At 43.5% G+C, this 21158-nt stretch overlaps 1 protein-coding gene across 3 annotated transcripts in view; it reads left to right on the top strand.

Annotated features, from left to right (window-relative positions):
- Nucleotides 1-21158, top strand: part of Pcgf3 (polycomb group ring finger 3) — a 47057-nt gene that overhangs the window by 14457 nt on the left and 11442 nt on the right. For all 3 annotated transcript variants that reach the window (XM_085691504.2, XM_085691507.2, XM_087908752.1), the window contains exons 6-8: nt 2902-2957; nt 8871-8978; nt 10084-10172. In XM_085691504.2, the coding sequence (XP_085547630.1) occupies nt 2902-2957; nt 8871-8978; nt 10084-10172 (253 nt within the window). The remainder of the gene's footprint in view (nt 1-2901; nt 2958-8870; nt 8979-10083; nt 10173-21158) is intronic.

Genomic DNA, 21158 nt, shown 5'->3' with positions numbered 1-21158 from the left:
AAGAGACTCCAGACCTGTCTTTCATTAGAGTAGTAACCTGCCCCTGGGCTGGAACTTGAGCCGAGAAGCAAAGGCCTGTAAGTAAAATTTCTGATTTCAGAGGTCGCTCTGAAGGAAATTAAGTCACAGATACATTTGGCATGAGGGAATCAGAGGAGATGAACTGAGAGGAAGAGGTGTTTTTCACTTTAAAGTTGTACAGCATGTCACAGTCATAGCTCACAGTCACATGTACTGCTGGGAGCAGTACAGTTAAGTTGAGTTGTCTGACCTTGGAAGCCTCTCCGGACTTCCAGACAGCACTACTGAGGCCCCTGTTTCTACTTCCCACCCTGAGATGAGAGTGTGTTTTCTGTGTACCTAACTTCAATGCCATATCATCTCTTCTTAGAATCTCTGGAGAAGACCTCCTGGTCTGTGTGTCCTCTGTGGTGGACGTATGAAAATGTCTAGCAGTTCTTGGTGTTAATTACTGTCCGGAGTCCTTTCCAGTGTCTCATGTGTGGGATGGGTGGGGACATCTGATTTAAGGAACTTCTCTCCAAATTCCCATTGACTCTTGAACCAAGTTCCTATCCTATAGAGGGCCAAACCCCGTATAGTGATAGGGTTTTGGTTTTGTCACTGTGGTGGCTCTAGGCACATCTCACCCACTACCATAGTTATCCCTCAGCTTGATGCCTTCCCGTACATCTACTCACTGTTGAACTTCCTTGTGATACCACCTGTCTCAGGGCTCTGCTCTGCTTTTATTGTCCTCGTGTGATAGCTCAAGCCGGGTCACCTGCTCTCTCTCTGGGGTGCAGTTCTGTAGAGCTCAGAAACAGGTTCCCCACTTGAAGTACTGCTGACAGGAATGGGGGCCGTCCTTAGGACTTGGAGTTGGAGGCTGGGGGACACTGCTGCCCTCTTTAGGGTTGCTGGAGTTTGCTGTGGGAGGCAAAACACTAAAGAGCTATCGTGGGCAGGTCTCTCATGGAAGCTTAGATTGTCATGCAAACAAAAAAGAGATATGGGGCAGAAGCACAGCAATAGACCGGGTGTTGGATAGGTAAAGGGGCCGGGAGGTATCTAGGCCTGAGTGTTGGGACTCATAGTATGAGCTTGCCATAAACCCTTGACCCCTAAAAGGTTCTCTCTCTCTTTGGCTTAATTGACACAGGGTTTTATGTAGCCTTGAACTTCTGATCCTCCTGCTTCTACCTCCCAAGAACTGAGTTTATAAGTATCTTCTCCCACACTCCATTGTGCAGTGCTAGGGGTCAAACCCAGAGCTTTGTAAATGCAAGGCAAGCGTTCTACCAATTGATCTATATCCCCAACTCTCTTAGTGCCTCTCTTACTGGCAGTGTCTGGGTTCCATCTGAAACTGTCTAGGATGCTACTTCTGCTGGTGCCATCCTCTGCCCATGATTTGGTTTCATCTACCCCCACCTCTTGTCTGATTCTCTATTTACAGGGGCAAGGAGAGGAAGCCTGTGGGCCCTATGGTATTATGTTTTCTTGGCTTCAACATTTACGTTTCAAGATTTAGGGTGGAAAGATATGTAACCAGGACTAGCAGGGATGATCCAAGCAGGTGGCAGAGACCTTGCAGAGAGTGTTGGAAATGCCGCTGTGAACCTGGAGTGTGAGCATGTTCACTTTAAAGAAACAGCTCCATTTTGAGAACCTTCCATCCAAAAAGTAGTCTGTGCTATGTTTCCAACTTGCCCCCTTGCTTGGCCTCCAAGGTAGGCAAAGCCTGGCATCGTATCAGCTCTGGCTTCTAATTCCACTCAGCATGGTTGTGATCTGTGAGCTTTAGCAGAAGCTACATGGCGTAGTAAAAGATGTTAAGGGCATCAAATACATGGAGGGCCCTGTCTTAGTTTGCGTCTCTGTTGCTGTAATAAAACACTAACCAAAGCCAACCCAGGAAGGAAAGGGTTTATTTAGCTTATTCTTGTAGGTAACAATTCGGTAACAATTCATCCCTGCTCCTGTGAGCTGGCTTATTCTCCATGGCCTGCTCAACCTGCCTTCCCATACAGTCTCGGACTGTCTGCTCAGGAGTGACATTCACACAGTGGGCTGGGCTCTCTTATATCAATCACTAATTAAGATACCCCTCCACCCCCAGCCACAGGCCCCGTCTGGTGGGGGCAATTCCTCAATTGAAGTTCTCTCTTCTCAGGTGACTCCAGTTTGTGCCAAGTTGGCAAAACCCAATCTATAAAGTCTAAATTTGCACGTGAGTGCATGCATCCTGGTCTAGGTAGTAGAAAGGAGGTTTGGAGCTCTGTGTAACCTTTCATTATACAGTTGGGCCCCATAGCCAAGAGCTTCCAAAGCACAAGAAGTTGGTTTGTGCAGTGAGGTGGCTATAGTTACACTAGAACTTGCCCATGAGTAGCCACTGAGCTGAGCCCAGATTGGCTAGATTCCTGTGCATTTGTTGGAGTGGAATCATTGGCCAGCTACTGGATTCATACAGTCTTATACAATAAGGATTGGAGGTTAAAATGGATTTGAAAATTAAGAAATTCTCTATCACTTTATTCAAGAAAAGAAATTACTTGACATCATTATATTTTATGCTTAGAAAAGGCAAACTATATAGTTTACTATAGATAAAGTAGCTCTGCACCTTCATATTTGCCCGTGTTCAGAAAGTTGAGCTTAGCCCTTTGTCCAGCGGGGTGGAGGCACTGTCCCCAGGTCCAGGGTGACCTTCTCATTCCAAGTAGCTGAAACCTAAATTAAATGATGCCTCAATTCAAGCCCTAGGTAACTTTTAGAACGTTTCTCATTGTAAACTAGAAGGAAAATCTAACTTCAAGTTGTTAAATAGAAGATATAAATAATTATAGCATTTACATTGGTAATGGAAATTACTCATCGCCTGTTCTCTTTTTGCAGTCATGACAGAACCATGCAGGACATTGTTTACAAGCTGGTACCAGGCCTCCAGGAAGGTGAGTTTAGCTCTTGTACCCAGGACCCTTTCTCAGCATCATCCCCATTTGCCACATGTCTGTTCTTAGTTCTAGATTCTCCATTGTCTTCCTGTGATCAGTAGGCTGTGTTAGTTTTGGGAAACAGCAACACCTCGCGATAAAATGCTGAGATCTTCATAAGCATTTGCAATAGAATTTTATAAGTATGTAGCCAAGTACATGAAGATCTCTGTATGCTATGATCACTGATTTTTGCTTGTTAATTTTGTATCCTACTACTTTGTTGAAGGTGTAGGAGTTTCGGGAAGAATTTTTAAGGTAGTTATGTATTCAGTGGTATCATCTGCAGATAAAAATACTTTGACTTCTTCCTGTTTGTATCTCTTTAATCTCTTTTATTTGTCTTACTGTTCTAGCTAAGACTTCTTGTACTGTATTGAATAGATATGGAGAGAGTGGACAACCTTGTCTTGTTCTGATTTTAGTGAAAATGTTTTGAGTTTCACTCTGTTTAGGTTGGTGTTGGCTGTGAACTCGTTGTAAATCGCCTCTATTGGGTTGAGGTATATACCTTGCATCCCTGGTCTTCACAGGACTTTTATCATGAAAGGGTGTTGGATTTTGTGTAAAGCCTTTTCTGTATCTAATGAGATGATTGTGTAGTTTTGCATTGAACCATCCCTGCATCTTTGTGATGAGGCCTACTTGATCATGGTAGATGATCTTTTTGATATGTTCTCGAATTTGGGTTCCAAGTAGTTTATTTATAAATTTTATGTGTTCATAGGGGAAGTAGATTTGTTTCTTCTGTTACTATTTTATTGAGTAATCTGAGGAATATTGCATTAATTCTTCCTTGAAAGTCTGGTAGAATTCTGTGCTAAAACCATTTGGCCCTGGGTTTTTCCTTTTTTCTTTTTTTTTTCTTCTTGTTTTGTTTTGTTTTTTTGGTGGGGGGGAGACTTAATGATTGCCTCTATTTCACTGGGGTTATAGGTCTGTTTAATTTGCTTATCTGATCTTGAGTTAACTTTAGTAGGTGGTATTAATTGAGAAAATTACGCATTTCTTTTAATTTTCCATTTGGTTGAGTTCAGATTTTTAAAGTATATCCTTATGATTCTCTGCATTTTCTTCGTGTCTTTTGTTTTGTCCCACTTTTCAGATCTAATTGTATTCATTTAGATCTTCTCTCTCTGCCTTTTAGTTAATTTGGGTTTGTAAATCTTTTGATTTTTTTTTTCAAGAAGCCAACTTTGTTTCATTATTTTTTTTCTATTTTATTGATTTGAGCCCAGAGTTTGATTATTTCTTTTCATCTGTTCCTTTTATGTATTATTCCTTGTTTTGTTCTAGCGTTATACCTGCATCATGTTTCCCCCAGAGACCACCAGAAGTTCAAGTTCATATGCAAAAGCAGAGAACCCTTATTGCAAGCCCAAGCTTGGGCCCACCATTCATTCTGACACAGCAATTGGTTTAGGGAGAGCATTGCGCTCAGCTATTGCAGGGTTTTTAAGGAATAAAGGATAGGGGAGGAGAGGGAAATTCTGGATTCAGATTGGGCAGGAGTGAGGTAACAAGTTTTGTCAAGCACTGGCATTGCTGCAGGGAAATTGACAATCTATGTACAGATTATGTAAGCTATTCTTAATGTTCTGGAGTAGCTAGTACTTGTTGTCTCAAGTCTGATTGATCCCCCTCCCCCCCAAGGTACAGTCTGTGGTTTTTCCTGGTTTTGTAAGGGTGAGGCCTAATCCCAGTATTGTTAGTCTACAGCCTATCATGGCTGCACTAATGTCAAATTAAGCCTCTTAACTAGAGCTTTCAAGTGTGCCATTAAATTAGTAATATGAGGGCTCTCCGACTTGGGGGGGTTCGTTTGAGTTTTTGTTTGTTTGATACAGGGTTTCTTTATGTAGCCTTGGTTATCCTGGAAGTAGCTCAGAGATGATCCCCTTGCCTCTGCCTCCCGAGTGCCGGGACTGAAGGTGTACGCCACCACTGCCTATCTCGGTTTTTTAACATAGTCACTTGGTGTTATGAACTTACCTCTTAGAATAGCCTTCATTGTGTCCCATACATTTGGTATGCTGTATTTTCATTCAGTTCTAAAATGTTTTTTATTTCTGCTGGGTAATGGTGGTGCATGCCTTTAATCCAAGCACTCAGGAGGCAGAGACTGGCAGATATCTGAGTTAGAGGCCATCCTGGGTTACAAAGTGAGTTCCAAGACAGACTCCAAAACTACAGAGAGAAACCCTGTCTCCAAAAACCACAAAAAGTTTTTAATTTCTGTCTTGGCTCATTTTTCATTCAGTAGTGAGTTGTTCAGTTTCCATGAGTTTATACACTTTCTGTTGTTGATACCCAGCTTTAGTCTGTGCTGGTCTGGTAGGATGCAGGGTGTTTTCTTGTATCTGCTGAGACTTGCTTGTGTCCAAGTGTGTGTTCAATTTTAGAGCTACTGAGAAGCTATGTTCCTTCATGTTTGGGTGAAATGTTCTGTAAATATCTGTTAGATCTATTTGGTTTATGAGACTAGTTAGTGCCAGCACTTCTCTGTTTAATTTTTGTCTGGATAGCCTGTCTGTTGGTGAGAGTGGGGTATTGAAGTCGCTCTCACTGTGTGATTTTAACTGAGACTAGCAGACACACAATTCAAGTCAACTCATTGGCAAAGTGTCTTATTGGGAATAGTTGTAGAGTCTCAGGTGCCATTCTGCTTCTAAATTCCAAGAGAATCCCGTGCTTTGCTTTGCTTTGTTCTGTTTGAGTATGTGGGCGTTTACATGATTTACAGTCTGTCTTCTCCATAACTCCGTCATGGTGCGTCTCCACAGGCACTGTTTGCAGTGGCTGCATAAGATTCCTTGGGGTAAGTGACCCTACGCTGGTCCCATGAGGCACCTGTTGGTTTTACTTTCCCTGTTGATTCTCCACGGTGCTGAAATAGTCACAGCCTCTGTAGGGATGCTGTTGAACAGAGGAGATAGCATGAACTTTAGAACAAATGTAACTGGCTCAGCTCCGATGTTGGTCATGTGGCTCTTAAGTTGTGTGTGATTCTCCAGTGTTACAAATAAGACTTTTTTACAGGTTGACTTGCTTACCTTTTGGATAGATTACTAGCAGAATTTTTTGTGGTGTTGACTAAATTTTAATGATATATATATATGTGATTTTATATATATATATATATATATATATATATATATATTATATAGCCAGAAAATTCCAATTTCTGTGTCTGTTTGCTTGTTTTGGTGGGTTTTTGTTTGTTTGTTTGTACTTAGGATCTAACTGGCCTTGAACTCACTGGGATCCACCTGTGTTTTCCTCTCAAGTGCTGGGATTGATTAATGGGCTTGTGTTTCTGTATCTGTATATACCTGACATTGGCCATATTACACTTTTTGTTTGTTTGTTTCTGTGACAAACACCCTAGAGAGCTAGTTCTGTCGTGCTGTTTTAGGGTTTTAAGTCCATAGTCATCTGGTTGTGGGCCATGGTAAAGCAGAAGAATATGATGGTGAAGGGGAATGGCAGAACAAAGTTGCTTACTTTATGGTGGCCAGGAAACAGAGGAGCAAACAGATAATAAGGACTAGAAGCAAGCTCCTCTTCAGAAGCCTGCCCAGGGACCTACTTCCTACAGGTGGGCTCACACCTCTCAGTAATGCCGTCGGGTCACCCACTGGAGTTAGTGCTCTCCTTATCCAGTCACCTCCCAAGAGCCCCAGAGATGGCAACTTAAAAAAAAAAAAAAGACATTTCAGTGTCAAACCATGCTGGGATTTTATTATTTTTATCTTTTTTTTATTATGATAGGTGAAAAATAAATAGACAGTAAATGTGGTGGTAGATGCTGAGTTATTTCTGTCTTTGGTGACTTCCTTATCATTGATCTCTAGGTCTTTGGTATTAAGGTCACAACTCTTTTTGAGGCTACTTTGGGTGACTTCCCTTTGTCAAAAACTGTTCCATGCTTTGGTTTCAGGACTGCCTTTCATACAGTTATATATGGGAACCACTCTTCATTTGTTTATTTTGTATGTACATGTGGTGATGCATGTATTCCCTGATGTATGTGCTATGATTGGATATAGAAGTCAGGACAACTTGTAGCAATTAGTTCTCTCTTCCACCATGTGGGTCACAGTTCAAACTCAGATTGTCAGCCTTGCTGACAGGCGTCTTTAACCATTGAACCATCTCTCTGATCCAAGAATATGTTTTGGACTGAGTCCTTCCTTCCCTCCACTCTAAAAGGGCTCCTTTTCTGGCCAGGTACACAGTTTATACATCTTCATATGTGTATAGTCAGGTTTTGCAAAGCATCTATTCAGGCTGGACGTGTCCAGAACAGGTTCCATTTCTATAGGAAAGGCAAATGTGCAGATGAAAAGTTTAATAAGGCCGGGCATGATATTTGTAATAAACAAAGCTTGCCTGAAGTTCAGAAAGTAAAATAGCTGCACACTGGTCAGCCTACAAACAACACGGCTTTTAACCCCAGCATTCAGGAGGCAGAAACAGGCTAATCTCTGTGATTTAGAGGCTAACCTGGTTTACACAATGAGTTCCAGGCCAGCCAGTGCTACCTAGTGAAACCCTGTCTTAAAAAATAAATAAGTAAAATTTTAAAAACTTTATTTAAGAAAGCATTTCTTGCCAGGCGGTGGTGGCACACGCCTTTAATCCCAGCTCTCTGGAGGCAGAGGCGGGCGGATCTCTGTGAGTTCGAGGTCAGCCTGGTCAACAAGAGCTAGTTCCGGGACAGGCCTCAAAGCCACAGAGAAACCCTGTCTCAAAAAACCAAAAGAAAGAGAAAACACTTCTTGGCTGACCACATGTAAAGTGTCTTTTATTGAGTTACTTGTAGATTTTGGTTTGAACAAGTCATTTTAAGTTTCCTTTGCTGTCTGTATGTTCTGAGCAGGATCTGATGCATGTCATTTGAATTTGTATTTTAGTATCATGGATGGAGCTTTTGCTGAGAGTCAGAAGTTGTTTTTGTCTCTTGTAATTGATAATTTCCTCTAAGTGTAAAGTATCAGCCTGGTCTAGCTAATGGGGCTTGTATACTGATCATTTAAGGACAGACCATGGTGCTTTATTGGATAGTGATTCCAAAAAGCACAATAATCTGAAACCCTGGACAGCTTCATGACTAGATGCTTGTCTTTAAGAATAAGCTTTCTCTGTAAGCTGGAGGTTTGTGTTTCCTTTCTTTCTTACATTTCTTTCATGGCCACTGTTGCCTCCAGCCATTTGGGGGCAGTCTTCACCCAGTACAAGACAGACATGGCCACTGGCCACTGTTGTAATCTTTGATGTGACCAAGGGACCTTGGCACACCAATGCAGGCTTCTGGGACAGGGTTGTTCTGGGTATGTTCTTGTCTTCAGGTGCATACACTACCCTCAGCCCAGTGAGAGCTCTTCTGCACTTGATGGCAGCCAGATGGCTGTAGATGGTAACCATCATGGCTATAGGGACAGTGGGAGCACGAGCAGCCACATTGTTAGTGGTGATGTATGAAGGGTCATCTGAGCCACTTCCTTAGGATCTGTCACAGTCTGGGGAGTCCCTCAAACTGCTTCCATAGGATCTTTCACGCTCCAGGTGATGAATAGCCCCACGCTGTCCTAGAGGACTGAGGAGGTTGTGTTGTAGCCCTGGAGCAGGATCCTACATCTCCAGAGCCTATCTTGCCCCAGTTCTTCCTCCCTGTGTCCCGTCTCAGTGTTCTCAGATACCTGCAACATGGGCATTACAGTTCCCATTCCCACCTGTGCTTACTTTCTTACTGTATCATCCTTCAGACCCGTCATCTAATCTGCAAGTTTCTCTGTGTAACATTAGTGAGCAGTTTTACTATTTAAGTCCTTTCCTATTGAACATTAAAATTGTTTGCATTCTTAATAGCGGAAATGAGGAAACAGAGGGAATTCTATCACAAACTGGGCATGGAGGTGCCAGGTGACATCAAGGGGGAGGCGTGTTCAGCAAAACAGCACTTAGATCCCCGCAATGGTGAGTAGCTGCATTAGGCCACAATGCCATTCAGAGGCTCATTTATCAGGCTTTCTCTCACAGAACACTTTTTCTCAAGGCTTAGGAGGTTTTGTCCATTTTCTGATTGTTGTTGAAAAGGATCTTCATCAACCCTGGTAGCTGGACATGTGGGTTAGACTACAAGATATATAGAAAATGCCTAGAGGTCGTGTGGAAGAGAACAGAATTGGACAGAGGGCCTAGGAAAAACAGTAGAAGGTACATATCCTTAAGATAAGATTTTAACTTTGCTTACTTTATGATAAAGAGGTCAAATGCCAGTTGGATTTGAGCATAAAATTAATTGGTGCTTTTAAAGTCTGTATTTAATAAATTATTCAAATCTCAAGTACTGGCACTTTGCTAGTGGGACCACGTAAGTTCCTGAGAAATCTCAAGACCACCCTGTATATGCTTAATAGCCCAAGAAGACTTGGTACCCAGGTCCCTGTGGGAGCCAGACTAGGCTTGGGCGGGAGTCGGTTAGGTGGATGGAAGTGGGAATCTGGTACCAAGTATGTGTTCAACAGTAAGACTCCATGAGCTAGACTTCTTAGAGGACTAAGGTTGCTGTGGTGAGTGCTGAGAGGTCCTGGAGGCTTATCTCTGCTGTGCTCACCAGTTCTGGTCACTGTCTCCATCTTCTGAGTCCCTCAAGACATTAGTCCAAACCCTGCCTCACTCAGCTGCAATCATAGGCCGTCCTACCACAGAGTTGCTTAGTGCCTTAGCTGACACGCAGAATGGTTTTAACTGCTATCACTGGGCTCTTTGTATACGTGCTCTCAGTAGAGTGAATGTCAGCATCATTTTTAATATACTGTGAACTTTTACAAGTATTATTATAACATTGGATTTCTTAATATGGGTTTTGCTCATCTAAAATGTTTGGAGCCAAAAGTGTTTCATTTTGGAAAAGTTGCATATAATATTTTAATTCTGCCTTTTTCTACATACAGCCTGTCATATGGGGTTAAGTATAGAAGTTTACACTTACACCTCGAAAAGTTTTACATACTAGAACTTTTGAATTTTGGATTAGAGATATTTCAACCTGTACAACATTTTCTATTTGTGCTAAAAGGTGAAACCAAAGCAGACGACAGTTCCAATAAAGAGACAGCAGAAGAGAAGCAGGAGGAGGACAACGATTACCACAGGAGTGACGAGCAGGTGACAATGCCTCCTCTGGAGACCTGGCATCAGTTCATTCCCTTGTGTGCATATCATAAAGTTTTCCTCCTGTTAATTCCTTAACTTTTCTTTATATTCCTATTTATTTGTTCAATAATCAAAGCAATACATGGTGACTGTAGAGCATTTCAGACGTACAGAATTTACAGTCAGTTTGTGTTTTCTACATCCATGGAAACACTCACTATTGGTGGTTCGGTACCTTCTCTGCTGTGCCCCCAAGAGAAGCGACCCGTCAGCACCATGAAGGGAAGTGGGCGTGCAATGTTGAACTCTCCGTGTCTTATTTGCCACATTATCAGCTGAGAAAACCAGACCAAACAAACAAAAAATCATTTCAAGAGAAGTGCCATAGAAGGATCTGATAAAACTCCATATCCCTGTCTACAGAACTTCCTAGTTTGTGAGTTCTAACAGTTTTGGTGCCTTTGATAAAATAGGATCATTGTCTTACTAAAACAGGTGTAAGGAAATGCCATGGCTGAATGACTGTCACTGTGTTTAGAGGCCCTCTGCCACTGGCAGGGAAACGTGTATGAGACAGTTAAGAGGAGCAGATGCAATATTCCTAGGAAGCTCTATCTTACATAAAACCTGAGACAATCCACTGAAAACAGAATTTCTTTTGCTCCATGGCTGATTGGATCAGCATGTAATAATCAGTACATGTTGGGAATAGGCAACAAACCAATGCACACCACCATCAAGGATTTTTCCATGATTTCCTGGGAAAGAGAGGTCCTTTCCCCAGTCTGACTTTAGACATGGTGCCAGAGTCGACAGGAAACAGCCACTATACGACTTAGTGGGAGATGAATGTGCATCATTAGTCATGAGATTGCTGCACGTGGTGGGGGGGTCTTGGCCCTATTAGAAGAGATAGTAATGGTGGAATCTTTTTTAACATGTCCATTTCTATAGTTAATGATAGTCAGCACCACAGAAATAGGATGGGCTTGCAGATAAATGTGGGATAAGTGTGCTTTCCTCTGGTGAGAGGACCACGCTGACAACCCTTGTGTGCACAAGCAATGCAGTCATCTTTGAGGGGCCCCGGTCTCCTGCTGTGCTGATTCTGAGCACCAGTAGCAGGCGACAGCAGGTTTCATCAGCCCTGCCCTGTAGGCCGTGTGCCTGCCAGCATTTCTGGAGCAATAGTGTTTCTTGCCTGGACTCAGTCCTATGCCTTTGGAAGCCACTAGGTCTCTAACCCTAGCCCAGACCTGGGCATTGCTTGTGTCCTTTCCTTTTTATACCCAATATACTACTTGTTTAAGTGTTTCTTAAAGCATATGTAAGGAGTGAATTTTGTTTCTGTTTTTGTAATGGTCTAGCTTTTGGAGCTAAACTCTGTGTATATTCTTGATCTCACACAGTCTGTGCACTTCCTGGGTGCCGTGGGTACAATCCCTGACACACTTACAAGTTGTGCCTTACAACCCTATTTTTTGCAGAGGCATGGAGGCTGTCATCTTGCCTTTCTAGATAAGTGTTCTCAAGTGTCCACCTGAACGCCCTGCTTGACTATAGTACTTCCTGCTTCTTTTCATTGATATTTAGCGGATGCTGTTTGTGCTGATTTCTGCATGGAGTTCATGCTCCTCCAGTGCCCAGGTTCTAGTTTACCTTTTTGTTGCTATGATAAACAGTATGACTGAAAGCAACTTGGGGAGGAAGGGATTTGTTTCATTTTTCACTTTATGGTCCATCATCAAGAGAAGCCAAGATAGGACATCGAGGTAGGAACCTGGAGGCAGGAACTAAATCAGAGACCACAGAGGAACACTCTTATTGACTTCCTTTCTTTCCTTGCTTATTTAGTTTTCTTTTATAGCTCAGGACCACCTCCTGAGTATAGCAATGTCCACAGTGGGCTGAGCCTACCTCCATCAAGTACCAGTCAGCAAAATGCCCCACTGACATTCCCACAGGCCATTTTCATGAAGGCAGTTCCTGAGCTGAGGTCCCCTCTCTCTAGATATGTCAAAAAGACAACCAATCCGGGTGATGGTGGTGCACACCTTTAATCCCAGCACTCAGGAGGCAGAGGCAGGCAGATCTCTGTGAGTTTGAGGCCAGCCTGGTCTATAAGAACTAGTTTCAGGACAGGCTCCAAAGCTACAGAAAAACCTTGTCTCAAAAAACCAAAAAAAAAAAAAAAAAAAACCAAAAAAAAAAAACCCAACCAGCATTAGGTATAACAAATCTACTCTTTGTCTTTGTCAACTTGACATATAAACATATCACTACTAAACCGTAACCTTTCCTTTTTTATTTGTCCCAGGATTTTATGTTAATATGAGAATATAAAATACAGTACAACTTTAAAGTGATGAAACTTCTTAAACACTGTGGGACTTTAAAGTTCAGTATCTTGGGGACTAAAGAGATGGCTCAATGAGTCTCTTTAAAAAGTCAAAAGTCTTAATTCTAGGCGCCTGTAAAATCAAAGCCAAGTTAAATACATTCATATTTCAAAAGGAAAAACCATCACAGTTGCTAGGTGATGATGGCATATGCCATTAATCCCAGGACTTGGGAGACAAAGGCAGACCAGTCGAGACTAGCCTGGTCTACAGAATGGGCTAGGGCTATGCAGAGAAACACTGTCTGGAAAAAAAAGAAAAGGAAAGGGAAAAAAAAATTCAGTTAAGGAAAACCAAAATCCAGCGGTGTAGCTCCAAAAATCTTGTGGCTCAGTGTCTGAAATTTTGGTTCTTGTGGGTTCCAAAGGGCTTGGACAGCTGCCTTTCTTTGCCTCTGTCATGCCTAGAACACACAGCTCGTCTCAGATTAGGTTCAGGCCAACTCCCTTCCACATTTGCCTGTGTCTGTGATGGTCTCCCACTGCCCTAGTATCTCCAGCTTGCAGAGGTCTCTCCTGCAGCTGAGGCTCTCCTGGCCTCATCAGGGAGACTCCAGTCCTACACGGCACTAAGCCTCAGGTTCTCTTTCATGACTCTTTCAGTTTTGGGGTTTTCACTGCAACTGAGGCTGCGCCTTCATTAATGTGCCCCTCACACAGTGGTCCCCCCACTGGACCATAGCTTCTGTGTGTGATCCTGAGGGACTACTTGGAAGATCTCACCTCCATGATGCTGGTCTCTTCCTAAGCACAGCTGATGTTTTTAGCCCCAGCTAACCGTCATCAGTTGTCACTTCAGTGGAACTGGTCTCCAGTTAATCACAGTTGTTCTCCAGTTCCAGCTCACGCCTTTCATCCCGGCACTCAGGAGGCAGAGGCAGGTGGGTCTCTGAGTTTGTGGCCAACCTAGTCTTCCCTGTCTCTCTCTCACACACACTTTCTGCTTCTCCTTCCCTCTCTCCCTCACTCCCTGATGGAGTCTTTGAGTTACTCTCACATTTCCCTCTGAAACTTCACTAGCCAGGCCTTCACTGTCTGTTTCTCTCCAAACAATTCATGAAGCCTAGAGCACTCAATGAGTTTTCCAGCCCAAAGCTGTAAACAGTCTAAGACATTAAAGCCCGGATCAGGTCCATCAGTATCAGTTACTAGTACCAGTTTCTCTCTTAGTTTACTCTCAGTTTCTGTGATGAAACACTGGTCAGAAGTAGTTTGAGAAGGCAAGAACAGACTTAGAGGTTACAAGTCCATCATGGAGGGCAGCCAAAGCAGGAGCTGAAGCCAAGACCTTAGAGGAGCAGTGTTTGCTGCCTTCCTTTCCTTGGTTTGTTCACCTAGCTTTCTTACACAACACAGTACAGTTCAGAGGTTACCACCCCTGGTAGACTGGGCCCACCTCTATCAATTAACAATAAAGGAAATTCCCTACAGATGTGCCCATAGAGCAGATGAAGGAGGCACTTCCTGAGTTGGGGGTCCCTCTTTCTAGATGTGTATGTCAGCTTGACAACTAAGATAAGCCATCACAGTGCAGTTGTGCAGAGAGCCCAGGGGACGACTCTTTAGTACTGATGTGGCTGTACTCACCTGCAGACCCGTCTTCTCGCCTCCTAACCCTAACCTTAAGCTGTAACGCCTTCATAACTGTCACTCTGCCTGTTCCTCAGTTTCCTTGCCTGTGAGATGACTGGTGCTTATATCTTCCCAAGCCTTCTGTGGGGTACAGTTGAAGCGTGTGATACACAATAAAGCACTAATCTTGCTAAGGAGAAATTAGTGTTGGCGTCACACTTATTGTCTCTTATTGGTGTCCCCTGAATCATTGCTTTCAGGTCACTTTCTCTCTGTGACCTAGCAGGTGTTTGTCTTGGGGAGCACAGGCTGTGGCCCACATTCTTGGTGAGTGCACAACATTCTGGTGTCTCCCAGTCGAGTTCTGTGCTGTGCTGCTTCTCTGCTTTGGTTTCTGACTTTTCAGGCGTTGGTGGTGCCACTTCCCTTGTTTTCTCTCTAGACTTTTCTGTGCCCTGATACTTTAGGTATGTATGTAATGTAGCATTTGATGTTGCATTTTTAAACACATCTTGAAGATCCTATTTTACAGTTATGTCCATTGGAGTAGCTATCTTCTTTCCTTTCCTATTGACCCATCCTCGGGTTGTTCAGATTTCTTTCTCATCCAGTAATCTGGAAATACTGTATCCTTTTAGTCTTTCATGGTACTCTTAAATTTTTGAACATGCTTAAATTTACATTTTTAAGTGATCTAATGCTTTGTTTCAGGATATTTTTTTATGAATCAGAGTTGGGCTTAATTAAGTTATTTTAATTTTAGTTAGGCTTAAGCATAAGGGGTAAGAGAAAGAGAAAGAGGAAGAGAAAGAGAAAGAGAGGTGCTCAGAAGAAAGTAAGACTCACTGGGTGGTGGTGGTGCACACCTTTAATCTCAGCACTCAGAAGGCCCTGGCAGGCAGATGGCTGTGAGTTTGAGACCAGCCTGGTCTACAAGAGAAACCCTGTCTCGAAAAACCAAAAAGAAAGAAAGAAGGAAGGAAGGAAGACAGACAGAAAGACACATCCAAAAGCATGAGTGTGGCCTTCTCAGAGGAGTTACGGTCACTGCCAGAGGTTCAGGTTCAGTTCCCACCACATGGCAGTTTACAACAGTCTGTAGCTCCAGTTCTAAGGAGTCCAGTGCTGTCTCCCAGCTCCTCAGGCACCAGACACACACATACACGGATGTACATATAGCCAAAACACCATACAAAATAAAAATTTTTAATAAAAAGCAAGACAAAATATTTTAATGATAGGAATATAGTGTATGCAATTCTTAAAGAATTAATAACTTTAAAAAATAAGTTTTGTTGTTTTTGTTTTTTGAGACAGGGTTTCTCTGTAGCTTTGGAGCCCGTCCAAGCCTGTCCTGGAACTAGCTCTTGTAAACCAGGCTGACCTCTAATTCATAGAGATACACCTGCTTCTGTGATGGAGGAGGGTTATCTGTCTATTGTGTTATTTTCATTGGTCAATAAAGAGACTGCCTTGGCCCCTTGATAGGACAGAAAGTTAGGTAGGCGGAGTAAACAGAACAGAATGCTGGGAAGAGGGAATTGAGGCAGACGCCATGGAGCCAGCCACCAGGTCAGACATACTGAATCTTTTCCGGTAAGCCACCACCTCGTGGTGCTACAGATTATTAGAAATGGGTTAATATCAAGATATGAGAGTTAGTCAGTAACTAACTCTCTAGAGATAATGGGCCAGGCAGTATTTAAATGAATACAACTTATGTGTTGTTATTTCTGGGACTAAGCTAGCCATGTGCAGGAGCCGGGCGGGACGAAAAGCAGGCCTGCCCGCAGCTCCTTTCTACATATGGCGCCCAGACGTGGATAACTGAATCCACAGAAAGCTTGAGAAAGCTTGGGAAAGAATAGAGTAAAGCATGTTTTGTTGGTAGCAGCAATTTCTCGGGTCTACTTTGCTTGCTAGAGGCAAGCAAGGCTCTCATCTAAGAGAGGCTTCCTGACTCAGCTTTAGCTGCAAAACCTTGCAGCTCATTAAGAGGTCCTGCCACGAAACACTTAAACGGTGTTGATGTAAAGCTGAACGCATGCTTTTCGGTTTTCAGCCGTAGCAGGAGAAAAGCTGCGCCATTTTAAAATGCCGGCTTTCTGGACTGTCCTGCCAGGGCAATCTCTGACTCTTTCAGGCAGGCAGTCCGACTGAGTGTGGTCTGTGAGCAGAATGCTTCAGCTTGCTTGCTGGCACGGACCTTGAAATGCCATAGAGTTGTGGCAGTAAAAGGCTCCAGTGGTACATCTACCATGAAGCTGGAAAGCTAAGAAATGGCCTAGATCCAGCCGTCAAAGCCACGGTTTTAGGCTCATGTGGTCAGAAAAAAGGAGAGATATACTTAAAGAGAGATTCAACGACGAAGAAAACCTCTAAATGGTTTATAGTTTTTTTGGGTTTTTTGTTTTGTTTTTTTAAGAATTATTTATTATATATACCGTGTTCTGCCTGTATGTATGCCTGCACTCTGGAAGAGGGCACCAGATCTCATTACAGGTGGATGAGCCACCATGTGATTACTGGAAATTGAACTCAGGACCTCTGAAGAGCCAGTGCTCTTAACCTCTGAGCCATCTCTCCAACCCAAGAAGTAAAGTTTCTTTAAAACAAAACAAAACTTAACCAAACCAAAATAAAGTTGGTATGGTTTAAGGGAGATTGTTTGTGACAGGGTTTCACTAAACCATTCTTGCCTTGAGCTCACTATTTAACCAAGAATGATCTTGAATTTCTGATCTTCTCCTTAAATGCTAAGAACACAGCTCTGCACAACCTGTACCCACGTATGGTGCAGGGATCAAACCTAGAGCTTTATCAAGCAAGCACTTAACCAAACTGCATCCCCAGAATTCTTCCCTAACAGTAAAACTTGGATGCAAAAGTAAAAGTTGTATAGATTTAGTCAAGTGTTGTGCTTTTGTGGAGTTTGGTGTTAGTTCTGTATGTGATGCTAGGGTAGAACTGAGAGCATCATACATCCTAGGCAAGTGCTTTACTGCTGAGCTACATCTCCAGCCCTCTTTACTCTTTCTACTGTTCATTCTGTGACAGGTTCTCATTAAGTTGCTCTAACTGGCCTTGAACTCAGGATACTCTTGATTAGCCTCCTGATTAGCTGAGATTAGGGGCCTGTGCCAACGTGTCCAGGTATTTTGGTGTTTGTTTTATTTTCCCACAATATTGGACTTATCTTCAGTCTTTCTCTTTTGTGTGTTCTGTTTATATGCCATTTCAGACCAAGTGTGTCGATAGTAAACATTCCGAGTTTTTGTGTGTTGGTGTATTTATTACTGTCACCTCTCATTTGAATAATTTAGTAAGCTTAGAATTGTAAATTCATGATAATTTTATCACTTAAAGGTGTCCACCACCACCACCAGGCTGTCTTATATCTTTGAGACGTGTCTTTCAACTGGATTGTGTGCCTTAAACATTACATATTAAGACAGAATGGACGAGGCATGGTGGTGCATGCCTTTAATTGCAGCACTTGGTGGGCAGGAGCATAGGCAGGCAGACCTCTGTGAGTTCAAGATCAGCCTGGTTGTACATAGTTTCCAGACCTGTCAGAGCTACACAGTGAGACTATCTCAAGAAGGAAGGAAGGAGAGAGGAAGAAAAGTGGAAAACTAGTAGAGCTGAAGAAGTAGTTCAGTGGGAACTGTTAGACACCCTCTCCCTGATCCAGGACCAAAAAGGAAGGAGCAACAACGAGAGAAACCAGTAAAAGGGCAGACTGCCTAGCTCTATGTGAATATCCCTAGTCTTTCCCTTCTTGAGTTCCCTGCTAGCTTAGGCAGGAACATCTACTGGCATTTGATGGCAGGAAGGTCTTGTCCTCTGTGACCACGGCTGGGTGACCACTCTGACTTGACTCTAGCTCTTGCATTTGGTCAATCAGGGAGTTGGATGGGGTCCTTTTATGGTGGCCTCTGAATTCTCAGGCTCTACTTCTCTCTCTCTCTCTCTCTCTCTCTCTCTCTCTCTCTCTCTCAGCTGCCCCTGTTTTGTCACCTGTCTTCACTGCTAAATAACCCCAGGAACAGGCTTGTGGGCAGTGAATGATTTATATGACCTTTCTGGGGAGAGAGGTTTAGTGGCGGCTGAGAAGTACAAAAAGCATAGATCAGCCCAGGAATGGGGCTTACATCTCTAATTCTCGTACTTAGGGTGCAGGCACAGGTGGATCCCTTGAATTCAGTACCAGCCTTGTCTACATACAGAGTTCTAGGCCATGCATAGCTACAGTGAGACCCTGTCTCAACACATAAAAAGTAGATCAAGTTTCTTTACTCAAAATCATGTTTTCTGAAGAATTGACAGGACTTTTGTTTTCCCATTTCCTGGGGCAAGGGATTGAAGAGGTTCCTTTGTGGGCACCCCGTCTATCTACGGATGATCAGGCTTCCCACCCAATTCAGTCTTACTCTGATTTGAGAGTTCCCAGTTCTCTGGCTATCTGCCTCATGGTGGTTGTTGCTGTTCCACAGAAGGAACCTCATTCTTTCTGCCCTTCATTTCCTCTTCCTCTCAACTTTGCCCCAAGTTGAGTCTTTCGTAGGTCTCTTTTTTCTTTCTTTTGCCATTGTTCACAGTGCAAAGGCCATCTGGGCAGAACCATCAGCTGTGTCACATTCTCTGTAGATAAGGCGTGTTGCTGCAGGTCTCTTCCTAAGGCCCGATTACTCTGGGGACAGCCTGAGGAGCAGGTGGTTGGTGAGTGGGCGGGTAGCTCCAATCAGCTCTGTGTGTGTGTGTGTGTGTGTGTGTGTGTGTGTGTGTGTGTCTGTCTGTCTGTCTGTCTCTCTCTCTCTCCCTCCCTCTCTCACTTATTTCCTTGGGAGATGCCTTCTGCAAGAGATTCTCACACCCAGAAACCCCACTGTGATCAAGGGGCACCTGCTAGCACAGGGGTGGGAATGTGAGTCTTATTTCCACAAAGGCCACTCCTTAGCTCCCTAATGTCTACTATGATGGGCTTTGGGTGTTGTTGTTTTGAACAGCCATTCTGGGCTCTAGGGGTCCCCAACTGACATTGATCCCTACACAAACTGTCCTCTTCATGGGGCTCAGGAAGATAGGCTGTCACCCCTGCAAGAACACCTAGGAGCACCAGGTCCCTTTCTGTGCCCCCCCCCCATGTATCAATCTCATCTACCTCAATTCAGTCTCTTCTCACTCTGAATTCTCTGAATTCTCCTTGAATTTCTACATAGAGAGACCTTCCCAGAGAGCCCGTTTACACCAAGTAGCTTTTTAGCTGTTTCCCCACCTTTTCTCCGTAGTCCCCAAGGACAGCCGTGGCAGTGCTGCACTGACCCTTGGGGAAGCAGCTTTCTGCCTTTGAGTTTCTTGCAGCTGATGTAAAATCTAGATCAGATACTACTTGGCAAGAGGGGAAGGCATCAAAGAATGTGGAACAAGTTCAGGGGGTAGTGGAGAGGCAGGAAGTAAAAGCCTATGGCCTGGTTCTCTGAACAGTCTCTGATGCGGAAAGGGAATTCCTGTGTTACCTGCAACAAAGCATGTCCTTTACCCTAAGGTCCCCCACATACACCCTAGGGTCTGGACAGTAGCACCTGTGTGGGGACAGATTCATATCAGTTACCCTTGACCCATCTGCCTTGATGGGCTGTGCCCCAACTTCTGAGTCTTATCTCAGACCTGGCTCCTGCTGGCGGTTACCTTTCCAGGGTCTTAGTTTCTTGTTCTTATCTCTCAGATGGCTCAGACACAAAGTCCTATGGAATGAGCACATTCTACTGTTTTGTTCCTCACATCAGAGTGCACTGTGTGCATCATTGTGCTTCAGGCATCTCGCTCCTGGGAGTCTGTCTTGATCACACCTTTCCTGACTACACCTGAGTCCTCTAGCCAGTGCTAAACACAGGCCTACATACCTCACAACATGCAGAATCTGACTAGAACACAAGCTTGCAACCATTTAGCTAAATAGATGTCAAGTGGGGCCACTGTAGCCCATTCACAAAGTTCACTAGGTGCTTCCATTTTTTTTTTAATTTCTCTCTCATATATTATATCCCAGCCACAGTTTCCCCTTCCTCCTCTCTTCCTATGGTTGTTTGAAAGAAAACGAGCCCAAAAGGAGTGCCACTCTTAGGAGGTGTGGCCTTGTTGGAGGAAGACTTTGAGGTCTCATATGTGCTCAAGCCATATCCAGTGAGACAGATTACTTCTGTTGCCTGTGAGTTAAGATGTAGAACTCTCAGCTCCTCTCTAGCACCATTGTGTGCCTGCATGCCGCCTTGCTTTCTGCCTTGATGATAGTAGACTAAACCTCTCAACTGTAACTGAGCCACCACAATTAAATGCTTTTCTTTATAGGGCTTGCCTTGGTCAAGGTGTCTCTTCACAGCAATAGAAAACCTAAGACACCTCCCAGCCCCTCCCCCATCTTCACTCTCCCCCAGATCCACTGCTCCTCTGTTTCCCTTCAGAAAAGGGCAGGCCTCCCAGGAACATCAACCAAACATGGCATACTAAGTTACAGTAAGATTAGGCACAAAAATTCTCTCATATTAAGGCTGGATCCCCAGTAAAAGTTAAAGGGTCCCAAAGCAGGCAAAAGAGTCAGAGACATCCCTGCTTCCACTGTTAGGAGTCCCACAACCATAACAACCATGTGATCTAGAGAACCTAGATCATACTCATACAAGCTCCCTGATCGTGGCTCAATCTCTGTGAGCCCTTATGAGCCCCGATTAGTTGATTCTGTGGACTGTTTTTTAGTTTGTTTTGTGGTGTTCTTGATCCTCCTACGATCCTTCCTTTACCTCTTTCACAGGATTCCTTGAGCTCCATCTAATGTTTGGCTATGGGTCTCTGCATCTGCTCTAATCAGTTGGGGCATATAAATTTATAAATGTTAACATCCCTTAGGGAATGTTTTCTTAGGGACATTGTTTCTCTTAAGGTCTGCCTTTATTAATCTAAGATAGATTTCTTATTTATCTATATGAAATCTGGTATTTCAGTTTGCTAAATATCCTTCTCTAATATCT

This window comes from Myodes glareolus, chromosome 8 (assembly GCF_982192425.1).
Source record: "Myodes glareolus chromosome 8, mMyoGla1.1, whole genome shotgun sequence".
In the NCBI taxonomy this organism is placed as follows: Eukaryota; Metazoa; Chordata; class Mammalia; order Rodentia; family Cricetidae; genus Myodes; species Myodes glareolus.
The sequence above is the reverse complement of the archived record's forward strand: the minus strand, read 5'-3'. Positions and strand labels throughout refer to the sequence as shown.